Below are 16,013 nucleotides of genomic sequence, written 5' to 3' on the forward strand. Positions count from 1 at the left end.
AACCTTATTTAATAGTGTAATAGTTCAAAAATTTATTGTTATACACTAATATGGGAAGTTGGAACATTTGTACCAAATTGATTAGTTAGTGGGTACAAACTAGAGTGGGTAGGGGAGAGTGTATCGTTTCCTTATATATAGGGTAGGTCAAATTTGAACGAATGTTTATGCGTATTTTTAGCATAATATACCTTAATATACATGTTATTGATCAATATCCAATTAAAGGGGATAATTGAATTTTAGGGTTTTTTCTTACAAGAAATTGACAGTTGCATAATTAACTACATATTTTTTCCCTTTTTTTTTTTTTTAATTTGACCCCTTCAAATAATTTGACATCATGATTTATATCCTATATAGGCCTTAACCTAAGTTAAACAGAGGGGCCATGACCTAAGTTAAATTGCTCAAATATAAGAGTTTATATTTAATTTTCAAGGAGAAAGATGTCTCACCACTCATAACTGAGATGTATTACATTTTGTCATAGGTAAAACATATGGACAAATTGAGACACACACCCCACCCTAGATAATGGTTCCTTAATAATGAAATTGAGACACAATGAACCATGTTCCAACCATAATCTTGAAACAGCTGATCCAACCCAAAAAATGCCCAAAAGAAACACTTACAATAAGGTTGAAATGTACCATTTCAAAGGGAAGCCTCATAGATTTGTCATGGTCAAATTGCTTTATTAAATCAGGAATGAGACATTTGGGGTGAGACCCGTTTAAGTACACTTGCATGTGTACATGAATCAATGATTAAGCTTTAGGAGAATAATATTTTTCTTCTTCAATAAAGATAAAAAAAACTGCTTAGGGTTTCTTGAGAGCATGTTAACATGACTACTAGACTTTGAGAACTCAAATACATGGCCTACATTAGACAAAAAGGCTTAAAGAGGCAGCCCCAAGGATTATTAAAAGGCTATTTGAGCGATAATCATGATTTGTCACCCTTTTAAAACTCTAAGTTGTTATTTTACATGATTTGTCATGTTGCTTATACGTGTTATATGCTAAGCTTTAAGACGGCTTATTGAAAATTATAATTTGCTATTGCCCATTATTATACAATATGTATCATAAATTAAGCATATGCATACATAGTATAATGTTTATAAGCATCTACAGATAGACTATAATATGTATCGGATTTTTTAGTACTCGATAAAAACATATTTTGGTACAGATTTTTCTGGCTTTATGGGAAGATGTTGCAACTAAGACCTTGTTATTACATTTTTCAGGAATAGTGGAAAATCATTCCTAGTAGAAATATATTTTTAGGGACTATTAGTGCTTTTTGTTTCTTAGAAACATTTTTCTAGATGAAAATTCTTACCAGGAAAATCATATAATTTTCTTGTTAAGGTTCATGTTATTTTATTGAAAATTTATCATATAAGTATGGTAATGTATGAGATTGATTACTAATTTTTATTTATTTCCCTAAAAAAGGTACTAATGGGTCCATTTAGTTTTTAAATTTTAAAAAAATCATATAAAATCCTAGTAAGGTACTAATAAGATTTTATCTGAAGGTTTCTTAAAAAAATTGTATCCTAGGAAAAACTACAATATAAATTTCCAACTAGAGTAAATGTAATTTAAAGTATTTCATGAATTTTATGTCAGGTGACAACTTATTTGCACCTAACCCAACATTCTTGTGGAACCACTGGCTAACTTTCCATTATCTTCAAATGAAACCTTAACAAGTACCTTATAATTAAACTCTTGGGTGGTTGTAGATATGTTGCACTTGGATCCTTAATTGTTATAATCAGCAGATACGTGATGTGAACCATGATTCTTAACCTCCTAGGAAGTCCTATTAGCTAGGCGTTTGACATTCACAATCAAAAGAGTGTGCACAAGCATTCAAAGTACAAATAAAACAAAGTTTTTATAGTGGTTCACAGTTGTATTTTAAGATTGATAATTCGCCTTGGAGCTAAAGATTCATAAGAAAACTTTGACCTCATAATAAACAATTAAAGACTCTTTTAATTGGTAAGGCATGCAACTCAGTAATTTATTAAGTACAAATTTAAGTTGGATGTGGAATTGAAATATTTTAAAATTAATATATTATTATTTTATCTCATGCATTCATCATTGATATCCATTTATTTTTTTTTGTCTTTTTATAAAGTTTCAATAATAAATTGGATATAATGACTTTGTCATAAATATGATAAGGTAATAGTCAAGGTATGGATATAATGACTTTGTCATAAATATGGATAAGGTAATAGTCAAGGTATGGATTTATTGAATTTGTCATAAATATGGATATAATGATTTTGTCATAAAAAAAAAATACTCGTCCATTACCAGTCTCACATGGGTCAAGTCAAGGTGAGTTTCCCATTTAATTTTCATTATTGCCATCTTATGCAGAGTTATCGAAGAAATATAAGGTTAGTATTTCAAGCATCATAGTGTTTTTTACTGTTTAAGTTTTACATTGTAAATATTCATATATTGTTATCTATATTTTTAAAAATTTAAATTATTCATTATCTAGCTTTTAAGTATTTTATATTATTCTTTATATATTTATTATTTTAAATTAATAGTTTAATATTTTTATTATATATTTGGAATTTAAATTATTTTAAAATACTTAAATTGTAATTTAATTTTAATTTTAATTATTTTTTTATAGAGCTGATTTTGAATAAGAGTTGAGGAATGGATAACCAACTAATTTATCCGAGGAACCTTACAAATAGATCAAGTAACGGTCCGAATTTTGAATTTTGGCAGGTATAGACACTCTTTCATCCTATTTCGGCCACTTTCCAATAATTTTGTCTAACTATTGATCTGAAATCTATCATTATGGTTACTTGCTTTATTCTTCTTCTTTGCCAACACCATTGATTCACTTTCTCGATGGCAGTGGTATTTTGGGCCGCACCAGTTGGGTATCAGAATACGAGCAGCTCTCATGGCCTGAGCAATTGCAAGGTCATAAACTGATTCAATGTGGATGTGGAGAGGATTGGAAACTTCTTCTGCTACTACGTCCATGGCGTTTGGCCGCTTCCTATTCAGGTTTCTCTGGCTCTGATTACACCGTGCGTACATCAAGTTTCAAGAATCAGAGCTGATAAAAGAATAACCTTGTCAGCAGCATAAGTGATCTTCCGGAGAAAATTTGTGAAGAAGAAAGGGAAACAGGAACAGTAAAATAGAGGGTCTATTCTACTTTCACACCTTCTGCTTATAAAGGACTACTTGTTCCACTAATCTTCTCTGCCAAGTTCCATTCTAAGGACTCCAAATAGGCAGCAATTACTCAACTAGATCGGTGTCTTTGTTTTGTTATCTGCAGGGAAATGATGCACTCCATAGATTGATTGTTCAGGAGAACGATTTCGTCAAGCTCCAGAACAGGTTCATTGTCAATGACTGAAGGTTTACGGTGGGCAACGGTGATTACAGTGCAATTACTATGGCTCCTCCATTAGTCTTAATAGTTCTTATTTTTTCTCTCATTCTATGGGTTGAAGCAACTAAACAGATTTGGGTTCTCATCATTTAACTCTCGGAAGGAAGAGTCGGACTGAGAGAGTTTAAAGATCTTCAAATCCTAATGGAGCGTCACCTACATCGTTTTTCGCTGATTGACGAGTGGGTGATTCTGTGCTTCCTTTCAGAAGAACTAATCGGGCAAAGCTAACAGGGTCACTAGCTTCTGTTCTTCAACATAGTTTCTCTTCTGCTTCAGAACACTGTTACCCACATTTCTCTAATGGTAAATATTTTCAATTTGGTATTATTTATTCACCAAGACCCATTCCTTCAAACATTTGATGGAAGCACAGAGCTGCTACTAGAGGCCTGATTATGCAGGTATTGTTGGTGGCTTCAAGAGACAGCCCAATCACAACCGAGTGAACAACAATTCCCTACTCTAGAATCTGTTAAAGCACTTAAAAGAAATATAGAGACATCTTTCGTAGGTGATCAGGAGATTTTTTTTTGAAAGAACCCACCACGGCTACAACACGATAATCCAGAGACTGGTTGGTGTCTGCAACTCAAATTTCTATTGTGGTGCCATTAATCGTATTGTTGCATGGATTAAGGGTATCAAAATGGATCTTGATTTCAACCTCTCAGCGGCTGGTTCGGTGCCGATAGCAGTTTTCATAACAGCCTTCACCTCACTGGTTTGTTTATCATTTCCATTTTGTTCAAACTAACCAAATTGAAATCCTGATCTTCTCTTTTGTGTAAAAACCTCACGCACTGATCATGGGTCTCTCTCATCTTGAAAATGAACCAAACTTGTTTCTCCTCGCGGGACGGAACCTCTCACTACCTCAAAGGACTGGTTCTCCTTGTTATCGGCTCCTGTTTCTTCGTCAAGAAAACTCAACATCGTAAGTACTTCTGAGCCATCCAATTCCTTGTCTGAAACAAGAAAATCTTCAACGAACTCAATGCTTAACCATCTCTTTCCCACGTTCAGATCACATTCCTAATAATCCAAGAAAATGTAGCACAACGCGATCCTTAACAAAATGATGGCTCCTCTCAGTTGATTGTGGCTTGTCTAAAGCCATTTCTGCTTCTATTCACTGATCAAAAAGGAAAAGGTGGTCGCCCTTCCCGTTGATCTTTGCTTGAATTTTAGCCCAAGCAAGAGTTGAATCATTGAACACCACTTTTTGATCAGCAAGATTGCTAATTTTAGCTAAAAAAACTCATTTAGATCAAGACATGCTCTGGTAAGGCGGGTTTGCTGTAGGTCATGAACTTTTCCTTCAATTGAACTTGGGAAGTGCCTGTCTTTAAAGCTGGCTTCCAAGTACACAGAAGCATAATTGCTATCTCATGGATGCTTGTTGCTGTTCTTCGGTACAAGTTTTAGATGTAGAGAGGAAAAACAGGAATTGAGAGTATGGCTCTCAAAGGTTGGGTTTACCTAAATCCAAACTCAATCCAAATCACTAGAAAACCCAATAGGCATCCATTAAGACCTAATATGCAAATTGGGTTTATATTGGATTTTTAATGGATACCCAATAAGCTTCCACTAAGAAGCACTCAAAAAAATAATTTGAATTAAACAATACCTTACTGACAAAAATACCTTTAATTACACTTTATAAATATAATATAATATAACAAAAATATCAATATATTATGTAAATAACATACAATAAAAAAAAATAGCCTAGCATACAAGTACATGCATGTGAAATGTGGGCACATCAGCATTTGTGAGGTGTGTGGGTATGTTGGGGTGGGGGGTGTAGGGTATATGTGTGTAGTCTCACACATTTTTGTGTATATATGTGTAGTCTAACACGTGTATTAATGTACAACCACATATGTTTATATGTGTAAGCATACACATTGTACAAATGTGAAAGAGTGTAAGGGTTTACACATATGTATACGTGTAGGCCCACACATTTGTATGAGTGTGAGTGTGTATGGGCCCACACGAGAGTGTGTGTTCCACAAGTGCATATGAGAATGTTAAGTTTATAAAGTCCCACACATGTATATATGAGTGTGTAGACCTAGATGTGTGTGACTATGTGTGGACTCATATGTGTATGAAGTGTTAGTCTAAAAATTCATAATGCCAAAAAACACACCATCCAATCAATCCGACAACACTATTTGATTGAAAGGAAGAATCATTTTTTTCACACAGTCGTCTGAGAAAATGAAAAAAGATTCCATAGAGAAGGGAATCAAACAGCTAATACCAAAAAACACACTATCCAATCAACCCAATAACACTATTTGACCGAAGATGAGAAAGAAATAGTCATTTTTTGTTCACACAATCAGTCTAGAAAAAGGAAAGAAGATTCTATAGAAGAGGGAAGCAAACCTAATGCCAAAAAGCATACCATTCAATCAACCCAACAACACTATTTGACCAAACATAAGAAATGAGATCAATAAAATAGGCAAAAGGAAACAACCACACGAGTTAGAGAATAGAAGAATTGAAGTGCTAAAGGTCGAGAGAGTCATACCTATGCATAGAAGTCAAACACATAACAAAAAATATGAAGCCATAAAGTGAAAAGACAAGAGAAGTAAACAATATAGTGAAAAATGAGTACAAGGAGTTGACCTCTAGGAAAGAATTCAAACCATTGACATGAAAAAATGAATAAAGGAATCATTTATAGAGAATTAGAAAGTTTCAAAGAATAAAAGTAAAATCCACTTGGGAGGAGTATAACCCACTTGGAGAAATAGAACCCATGGTATGATTTGAACTGATCCAAGCAAGAGGACTCGAGCCCATGAGAAGATTTGAATCCCAACAGAAGAGTCGACCCCTGTAAGGTGTTGTAGGCGTGCAAATTTAATCATTAAAATTAGAACTCCGATTGACGGTCCAAATCATCTACATTGATTAACGATCAAGATTGAAGGAATTAGATTGCCAATTGATCAATGGTCAAAGTCAAATATCAAGATTAAATGAACCTGATCATAAATTGATTGATGGTCAAAGTCAAAGATCAAGATTAAAAGAACTTGATAGCTAATTGATCAATGGTCGAAACCAAAGATCTCAATGACCAAAACATGGAGGTATTATCAAATAGAGTATCAATTGTCAAAATTAAAGTTTCAATAAATATCTGAATCGATTGCTGAAAGATCAAAGCCCAATCAACGATTTGGATAAAACTTGATTGAATGGGTCACCCGATATCAAATTAAAGGAAACACCACCAAAGTGTCACCTAAGCATCACCTAAGTATGATATAAACAAAGAAGTTTCACAAGAAAGTCTCACCCAAGCAAACAAGGTGACACATGGGAAATATGTTGCATCCTACAAATGCCCCACTTAAAAAGAAAATATGGCATTATTTCGAACTGGTAAGGTAAGGTATCACACTCTTATGCGAAGAAGAAGAAACATGATCACATATCTCTTTCCCATTTATGTGTACCTAGTCAATGGAAGAGATAAGATAATAGAGAGAAAAAGGTGGGGTGGTTGAACCAGCCCCACCACCTTTATAAATAGAAGTACCCTTTAGGTATTTGGGGAAACTTTGAAAGTCAAAAATTATTTGGGAGAGGAAAATTATCGAAATTTATTTCAAAGCTTCAATTTGACAAAACTGAGTGTAGTCTCACACATTTGTGTATATGTGCATGGGCCCATATGTGTATGCATGTATAATATGGAACAATATGTTGTGTATATACACATGTGTGTAAGTACATATGTTTATGTGTACGGGCTTACACATTGTAAAAATGTGAGAGAATGGAAGAGTATACATATATGTATACGTGTAGAGTCACACATTTGTATTAGTGTGAGTGTGTATGGGCCCACATGTATTAGTGAACATGAGAGAGTGTGTTTCAGAACTGCATATGAGAGTGTTAAATTTATAAAGTCTCATATATATATGTATGAGTGGGTAGACCTAGATGTGTTTGATGGTGTATAGGTTCATGTGTGTATGATGTGTTGGTCTCAAGATCTATAACAAAAATTTTGATGATAATAAACATTAAGGCTATAAATTATGCATGTCAAGTATGTTGTGTAATTAAAAACCTTCAAATAAAATTTTCTAGCAACATATCTTTCCAATTAGCTATGGCCCAGCCCTATAGTCCATAGAAAAGGGAAGCAAGCAACTGATACCAAAAACCACACCATCCAATCAACCCAACAATACTATTTAATTGATTATTAAAATAAATAATAATTTTGCCTCATAGTCGGCCTAGAAAAGGTAAGAAGATCAATAAAATAGGCAAAAAGAGACAACCACATAGGAAAAAGTCAACCACATTAGCTAGAGAATAGAATAAGAATTAGAAAATTTCAAAGTAGAAGAGTACAACCCACTGGGAGAAGTAAAAGTTGTGATAGGATTTGAACTGAACAAAGTAAGAGGACTCAAGCCCATGAGAAGGTTTGAATCCCAACAAAAAGAGTTGACCTCTATAGGGTGTTGTAGGCATGAAAATTTAATCATTAAAATTAAAATCCTGATTGACAATCCAAATCATCTACATTGATTAAGGATCAAGATTGAAGGAATTTAATCGTCAATTGATCTATGGTCAAAGTAAAATATCAAGATTTAATGAACTTGATTACAAATTGATTGATAGTCAAAGTCAAAGACCAAAATTGAATAAACTTGATTGTTAGTTGAACGATGCTCAAAACCAAAAATCTCAATTTATCAAATAGAATGTCAATTGTCAAAATCAATGTTTCAATCAATATTTGAATTGATTCCTTAGAGATCAGAGCCCAATAAACTTGATTGCATGGGCCACCCAAGATCAAATTAAACGAAACACCACCTAAGCACAATATAAATAGAGTTTCATAAGAAAGTCCAACCCAAGCAAACAAGGTGACACATGGGCAACATGTTGCATCGTACAAAGGCCTCACCTAGAAATGTGGCATTATTTTGAACAGGTAAGATGAGGTATTACATTCTTTTGGGAAGAAGAATAAGTTTGACCACATATCTCTGTCTCCTTGCATGTGTACCTTATCAATGGAAGAGAGAAGATAAGAGAGAAAAATGTGGGGTGGTTGCCACCTTTAGAAATAGAGGTACCTTTTAGGTGTTTAGGGGGAACTTTGAGAGAGAGAAAATTATTGTGAGAAGAAAATTACCAAAGAATTTCTCAAAGTTTTAGTTTGATAAAACTGAATGTAGTCTCACACATTTGTGTATATGTGAATGGGTCCATGTGTGCATGCATGTATAATATGGAGTAATATATTGTGTATACATATACTTGTCTGTAATCACATATACTTATGTGTGTAGGCTTACACATTTTACAAATGTGAGAGTGTAGGCCCACACATTTGTATGTGTGAACATATGAGTGCGTGTTCCACAAGTGTATCCGAGAGTGTTAAATTTATAAAGGCTCACACTTGTAAGTTTGAGTGTGTAGACCTAGATATGTCCAATGGTGTGTGGACTCATGTGTGTATGATGTATTGGTTTCAAGATCCATAATAAAATAATTTTCATGATAATAAATACTCAAGCTACTAATTAGTTTGTTGTGTAATTAAAAACCTTCAAAAAAAAAATTCTAGCAACATATCCGTTCAATTAGCTATGGTCCATCCCAATAGTCCAAAGAAAAGAGAAGCAAACAACTGATGCCAAAAAGTACATCATCCAATCAACCTAAGAACACTATTTGACCGAACATGAGAAAGGAAAAATCAAAATTTTCCCACATAGTCGGCCCAGAAAATGCAAGAAGATCAATAAAATAGATTAAAAAAACAACTACATAGGACGAAGTCAACTACATCAGCTAAAGAATATAATAAAAAAATATTATTATAAATTAAGCTTAAACATATTTTTAATATAAACATTTATAATAGATAGTAATTTTTTTAATTGCTAAAGAGTTTTTTAAAATTTGAACTCTCAAAGAAAAACCCAATATCCAAAGAAATATAAAAAATAATTAATTAAAATTTTAAATATCATATAATTTATCGATATAAAATACTTTTAAAGTAATTAGTGAGCCCAAAGCTTTTAAAATTTGTTGGGTATACGACCAAAGTCCCACATTGGCTAAAAGTTGGGAGTATCATGGATATATGTATATGGATAATAATTTTCATTGGTTTGAGGCCTTTTAGGGAAAAATACCCAAGAGCAAATCCATGAGGGCTTAGACCCGAAGTGGATAATATCATACCAATGTGGAGAAAGGTAGTGTCCATAGTCATTACAAAATTAAAAAATAATTGACAAAAAATTTAAAAAAATTTGTTAGGAGAGTTATGATAATGAAGATAATAACCCTATCCAAGGGATTGGATAAAAAAAAACAATAAATCTATATTTAATATATTATATTAATTAATTTATTAAATTTAAATTTAGATATAATTTGTATATAAGAATTGACAATGAATAGTAATTTTTGAATTGACCCGAAGGTTACTCATTATCTTCTTTATTTAGAAAATGACACTGGAATCTGTTTTCCAGGTACTAACACTGGAATCTGTTTTCCAGCCACTTCAACTGGCCTGGACTAACACCCAAACATGAGTTGAAGTGGAAACAATTCATCTCACTTCAATTCAATTTTCCACTTCATTGTGGACTCTAAAGAGGTAAAAATCTAAAGAGTTTTCGCGATATAGACTCTAAGAAAATTGTAATATCTTAAAAATATAAAAATAATAAAAATAAATAATTTAAATGTCTTTTTATTGGTTTATAAGGATTATTTTTAAAATAAGCTGGTCAAATACAGTGTCCAAGACAGAGTTGTGTTCTGGACATGTATTACTTAACATGCTTAAATCCTTCTGAGACGGCTATCAACTCCATTCTTGTTATTTGTGGCTCTTTATGCCCTTTTGAGAACAAAAGTTTTTCCTAAAGGCAAAGTAGGACAGAAGTAAAGACGCAGAAAGAGACCAGCAGTCATGCACTCACCTCCCCAAAACCTTGATTGGTGTGTAATCTCCATTAGTCTCATCATTATCCTAATGTAATAAGTGATCTCCAGTTGACAATGTGAAACCCCACTAATATTGAGAACCCCACCTCTTAAATCATGCCTGATGCCACCACCGTCCCATGAGTGTGAGAGATAGAGAGAGAGAGAGAGCAGACAAGGAAACACAGACTCTCATACATGCACTCAAACTGTTTGTTTCTGTGAATTTCCGAGCATGTTCAGAAGCCACCATTGAATCATTCCTCTTGGTTAGTTTTTGTTTGTGATTATAGTTTTTCTAATGAAACGATTCTTTTTCTTTGTTTATCTTAAATAATGGCAAACAGAAACCAGGAAAAAATGATGCTGGCTGAGATGGGAAGTTTGGAGCTGCAATCAATGGTGTTGATGGTGTAATCTCTCTCTCTCTCTCTCTCTTCTCCTGGGGAGAGGGGAGTCATGGAGAGAGCACATGGATTTGTGTCGTAGTGGGGTGAGGTGATGTCCACACTTTATTGTGACATCAAATGTGTCAAATCCCACAAAGAATGGTATCCTCTCCCATGCCCATCTCTTTTCATTGGGTTTCCTTCCTCGCAACTGAGCAATAAATAAAATGTCTTGCTTCAGCGCTACTCCATACCCACCGAATCCCAGTCCCATGAAAAGCACTACTCATGGAAGAAGCATTGAAATTCCCACATAATGAAAGTTGCATTGGAGAAGAGTTGTGGTGTTTGAAATCATTTCTATGTGGACTGTTCTGTTCCCTCTCTCTCTCGCTCACAACTTTTTTGGATTTGGACATTGCAGATTTTTATCTAGACCATCCAACACTCATAAAAGAGACAAATGCCCTTGAGGAGAAGCAAAAGGAAGTATGGATAGGAGTGGGTGTGGGCCAAAGGCTTTCAAAAGAGAGAATAAATGGGAGAAAGAAAAGGAAAAGGAAGGAAAGAAACAACTGCTGCCTGCTGAGAATGAGTGTGAGGCGATGAGCACAGAGAACAACAAAGAGATTTTAGATTGCCTCACAGAATCCATTTACTTATAATGCTTTCTTTTGCACAGAGCCATACCCCCCAATCCCACTCAATCCCATGGAATATGGATATGATCCCACCAAAGTGGAAACAATGTGACACATCTTTCCATCTCCCCTTCCCCACCTTGGCCAGACCCATCAATTTTTTTTTTTTAAAAAGCTCTGGCTTGCAGGCAGGCATGGGTCTATAGATATGAGGATCCTTTTCTTCCTCCCGTGGACCCGTCTTCGCTAGGCAAAGATCGTCGAAACTCCGGCAAGGTGCGTGGCGCGTACGCCAATCAAAGTGGTGAACAGAACCCCTTATCCTACTGGTTTCTTTCTTGTTTGCATCCATGACAGTGCCCACACAGTGTAATTGAAGCATTAAATGGAGGAGAGGTTCTTCGCATCCATCTCGTGTTACATCTGCTAGGGAAAGTGTAATCAGAATCTGCCCCACTTCGACGTCGACGTGTGATTCTGTGGAGGGTGGAAAAGTCGAGTCTTCGATCTTCTTTCACACCTTTCTTTTCACAGCTTCCACGAGAAGGAGTGGAGAGTCGTAAAGCAAAGAAAAAGAAAATAAAAAACAGAGGTTGGTTTCGGTAACTAATTGACTCATTGGTTTGAAACGTATCGCCCGATCTGTTACGTAACCGCGTTACGATGTCACATGAATTTCCAACTTGGAGTAGACTGTTGCTCACTTTTCAACAAAATCCAATCAGATGGACCCACCAAATGGATGGTCCAGATCAATAAGTAACTATTGGGGCCCACTAAGATGCGAGATTTTCGGGCCCACAATGAACGAGTACTATTTGCTTGAGGCAGCCGGGCGACAAAAGTGCATATTTATTAGAGTCGGTTTCAGGGGTCACCGGTCCCACCTCCAAAATATTCATGCATCTCGAAGCACCTCGGGCCCAGCGGATCAACGGCTGCCGCTTCATTAAATTATATTTGCTCGGTCAACCTCCTACTTTCTGATCACCAAGACACGATTTTATCGGCCCTTAATTTATTCGAACCGCATGAGAAATTCCCAGACTGCCACGTGTGAATTGTCAGTGACCTTTTTGTCCGCTTCACGTGGAGCCCATAAGCCCCTGACTTTCCCTCTAACGTGGCTTCCGCCCTGCCCGCCAAAAACCAACCTCCCCCCTTGTCGCCTACTTCGGACACCGCTCCGCACTCTGCACCCAACCACCCCCCCAAAAAACAAGCCTGATGCGAAGAACCGGGTATACTAATTTAAAATATAATATATATTAATGATTATATTTATATTAAATTATCATAAATTTATGTGAAATAATTCACGTGCGAGCTCGGGGGCGTCGTCTCCGTCACGCTAAAGTACGCACGGGGAGGATGAAACTCAGCACGCCCGTCTGTCCCTTTCGTCCCCGAAGAAAACGCCCCTCGGTTTCATGATCGTCCAAAAACACCCAAGAAAACAACAAGCGGCGTGGACTTTCTCGTTTCTCTCACTTTTGTTTTCGTTTTTTAACTTTTCCCGCTTTTTTTCTCTCGGCTCCGTCTGCTTCTTTTTCTTTGAGCGGTTCGCCCGCCTAACCGACTCCCTCGCGTCCGTGCTCTGACAAGTACTCCCTACGTCACCCATGTGGTCCCCATCGTATTAGAAAAAAATCGTATATACGGCGTACGTATTAAGAAAGAAGAGATTTAACGTTTTTAACTGTGTTTGATTTAAGACATATTGACATGGACACTGGCGTTCTTATCTGATTTACAAACGGGGCAGGTGAGAAGGGCCGAGCCGCAACCGCTGCAGAGGCAGAGGTGCCGACACGGCAGCAGTAGCACGCATGACTCGGCCTTGTGGCAGTTTCTGCACTTCCGACTCGGCGGTTCGGCCGAGTCGGCATCTGTGCTGTCGCAGCAGGACTCGGCGTCGTCGGCGGCGGCTTCTCCCGCCGCAGGTTCGCAGTCCTGCGCGAGGACCTGCTCCAGGTTGGTGCGGAGGGCGATAGCGGTGGCTTCGTTCGTCCGGGCGAGGTCGCGCCATATCTGGTTCTCGAGACTCAGGCTCTTCACTCGCTCCTCGAGGATCCAGTTTAGTTTTCCGATTTTCTCCATCTCGTCTTCTTTGGCTTTGAGTCGCTTCAGGATGTTTTGCTCCACGGCGTCGAAAAGGCGGCGGAAGTGTCGTCTTCGTTTCTCAGAGAGCTCCCATCGTAACTTTTCGGTCTGCAATTCAAATGGGGATTTTAGTTTTCGCCACTCGACGGAAATCGTGCCGGAAAAACAGTTTCTCGGCAAATGAAGGATTATTTGCATGCAATGGGGAAATTTATTCAAAGGAATTTGAATGCAATCTCCAAAGGCATTAGTTCGATAATCCTGTCTACTTGTTGTGAATTTAAGTACAAGTTCCAGCTAGCCAATTAAGTAAAACATGCAGACAAATCAATAATTCGAGATCAAAATCTCCATTCGGACCCACGAGCCGCGAAATTATCCGAGAAACAGAGAAAGTCGAAGAAGGAGAAGAAATTTACATGATGAGCAATGAACTGGTCAATCTCCTGCTGCTGCTGTTGGATTTGGGACGACAAGTCCTCCCCGAGAAACAAGAATTCCCTGGACCTCTTCCGCGTCGGCGGCTCCACCGCCGGAACCGAATCGGTCACGACAGAATTGCACGACGGATAGGCGCAGCTATCGAACGTGGGCATTTGGATGCCGAAACCCATCTGGGTATTGTACAGATTGGCGTTGTTCTCGGAAGCATTTAAGATTTCCCTGCAAGAGCCAACGGACGTGAGGAAACCAGAGAAGGAGACCGAAAATTTCAAGACGAGAGTGACAGATGTGAAGACTTCACGACATACCGATTCTTTATGAGTTGTAACGGGAAGAAGTTGAGGTGGTGAGCTTCAACGGCCATTTGAAAAGAGATTTGGGTCTCTCTCGGCGACGTCAGTTGCTCTGTTTGTGTTCAGGTCTGGTGCTGGTGTGGTGAAGAGTCGAGAGAAAGAAAGAGAGAGGGAGGGAGGGAGAAGGCGAGAGAGGTGCGGAGGGAGAATCAGAACATGCAATAGAAGTGGAGAGATGGTGGAAGGGTTTTATTTAGGGTTTGAAAGGGAAAAAACAAAGAGGAAATATCGGTTTCTTCCTATGTACGGTTTTTTTTTTTTCCTAATGGCCCCTGTTTTTTGTGGAACTTTCCTTAAACCAAGCTGGGACCGTTCAAATGCTTCAGCTGAGTTGAAACTCACTGATTCACTCCAAATCGGATTGTCGGTCTTCTCATTCACCCGATTCCAAAACTTGAACCAAGTGAGTTGAGTGTTTTAGAGGGACCGGTTTGTAAATGTTTTAAAAATGGGGGACTGATAAGAAAGAGAAACAGACACGAGGGGTGGGGAGGGAAACCCGGGCATTTCTCTTATATTTATTCTGCGACTCGGGCAGGGCAGACGAGGGAAATTTGGTGCGAGCGATTTTTGTTAGACAAAATCCAAACTGACAGGAGCGATAGAGCGCCACGTGGCGCATGCGCCTGGGCCCTCGCTTTCTCACGCCACGTCGAAGCCCGGCTACAGTCCAACCGCTCGTCGCGTAGTGACCCCGTTCGTGGGCCCCACATCAATATTGCACGTGGATTCAGTGAACCGTTCAGACAGCTCAGATACATAGACAGATAGCTGCCGCCTTGGCCCACGAGGTGGCCCCGTGGCTGCTGCTTCCTCCGCTTTGGACCTGTTCCGTCAAATTCGTCAGTCGATTTCCGGGTGGTGGGACCCGTCTCCCATTCCCTCCTTTTACTGCTAATCACGGGATTTATGTCAAGTAATTAACTAGAAGTGATGGCCGTTGGAGATACGGCTCAGGCCCACATTTGATTCCTTATTGGTTAAGTGGGCCCACAAGAAAACTTGCCCATAAAGAGGTGATGACGAAAAAGGACGGACAGGATTGGATTGTTGCTCCTTTCTCAGGCTCCATTATTTGATCATATGTTCCTATCAATCAAACACCCATGGGAGAAGAGAGCATTAGCATTTAAGAGAGAGAGAGAGAGAGAGAAGGGGCCCACATAAGATATGGGTTGAATAATGGGCCATTACAAAAGCATCTGTGTCTGAAGATGGGCATAATGCAAAGACAGCAGAAACTTGAGTTGGATTTGTTCCAATCTGAAGCTGTTTTTGGTCTGCTTTGCCATGATGGTATCTTCAATTGGAGACATACCTTACTTGGTCATTGAAGCGCTTAAAGCCCCAATTTGACCGTTAGGTCTCCATTCAAGGAAAAGAAAGAGACCTAAAGGTCTTGGGGGTTCACCTTTTTCTTTCCTTCTTTTGTCTTTCTTCTGTTATGTTCCCTTCAGGAAGACTCTTTTGGGGCACAACCCACTCCTAGTGGTGAAGTGTCGGTTGTCGATAAGTGTAGGTGAATATGGTAAGGGCGTTATTTTTTTTTTTTTTTATAAATCACCACTTACGAGTTTGGATGC

The 16,013-nt window shown here is 37.7% G+C and overlaps 1 protein-coding gene across 1 annotated transcript; it reads right to left on the minus strand.

The window, feature by feature from the left end:
• Positions 1 to 13,240: 13,240 nt before the first annotated feature.
• LOC137953851 (probable BOI-related E3 ubiquitin-protein ligase 2) lies at positions 13,241 to 14,560 on the minus strand. The gene is made up of 3 exons (XM_068801377.1): positions 14,386 to 14,560; positions 14,053 to 14,296; positions 13,241 to 13,741 (listed from the first exon to the last, which is right to left on the minus strand). Exons 1-3 carry the CDS (start codon positions 14,439 to 14,441, stop codon positions 13,241 to 13,243), a joined length of 801 nt encoding a protein of 266 aa, XP_068657478.1. The 5' UTR covers positions 14,442 to 14,560.
• Between the last annotated feature and the right edge of the window lie 1,453 nt (positions 14,561 to 16,013).

The sequence above is a fragment of the Aristolochia californica genome, unplaced genomic scaffold, assembly GCF_029961685.1.
Source record: "Aristolochia californica isolate CCGP_79_NKW_82.1479 unplaced genomic scaffold, dmAriCali1.0.hap1 SCAF_16, whole genome shotgun sequence".
Lineage (NCBI taxonomy): Eukaryota > Viridiplantae > Streptophyta > Magnoliopsida > Piperales > Aristolochiaceae > Aristolochia > Aristolochia californica.

Bases quoted from the DNA above. Each gene is read 5' to 3' on its own strand.
- LOC137953851 (XM_068801377.1), bottom strand. From the start codon at position 14,441: ATGGCCGTTGAAGCTCACCACCTCAACTTCTTCCCGTTACAACTCATA. The intron at 14,297-14,385 runs GTATGTCGTGAA...TGGCTCTTGCAG, and splicing joins TTACAACTCATAAAGAATCG to GGAAATCTTAAATGCTTCCG. The intron at 13,742-14,052 runs GTAAATTTCTTC...TTTGAATTGCAG, and splicing joins ACCAGTTCATTGCTCATCAT to ACCGAAAAGTTACGATGGGA.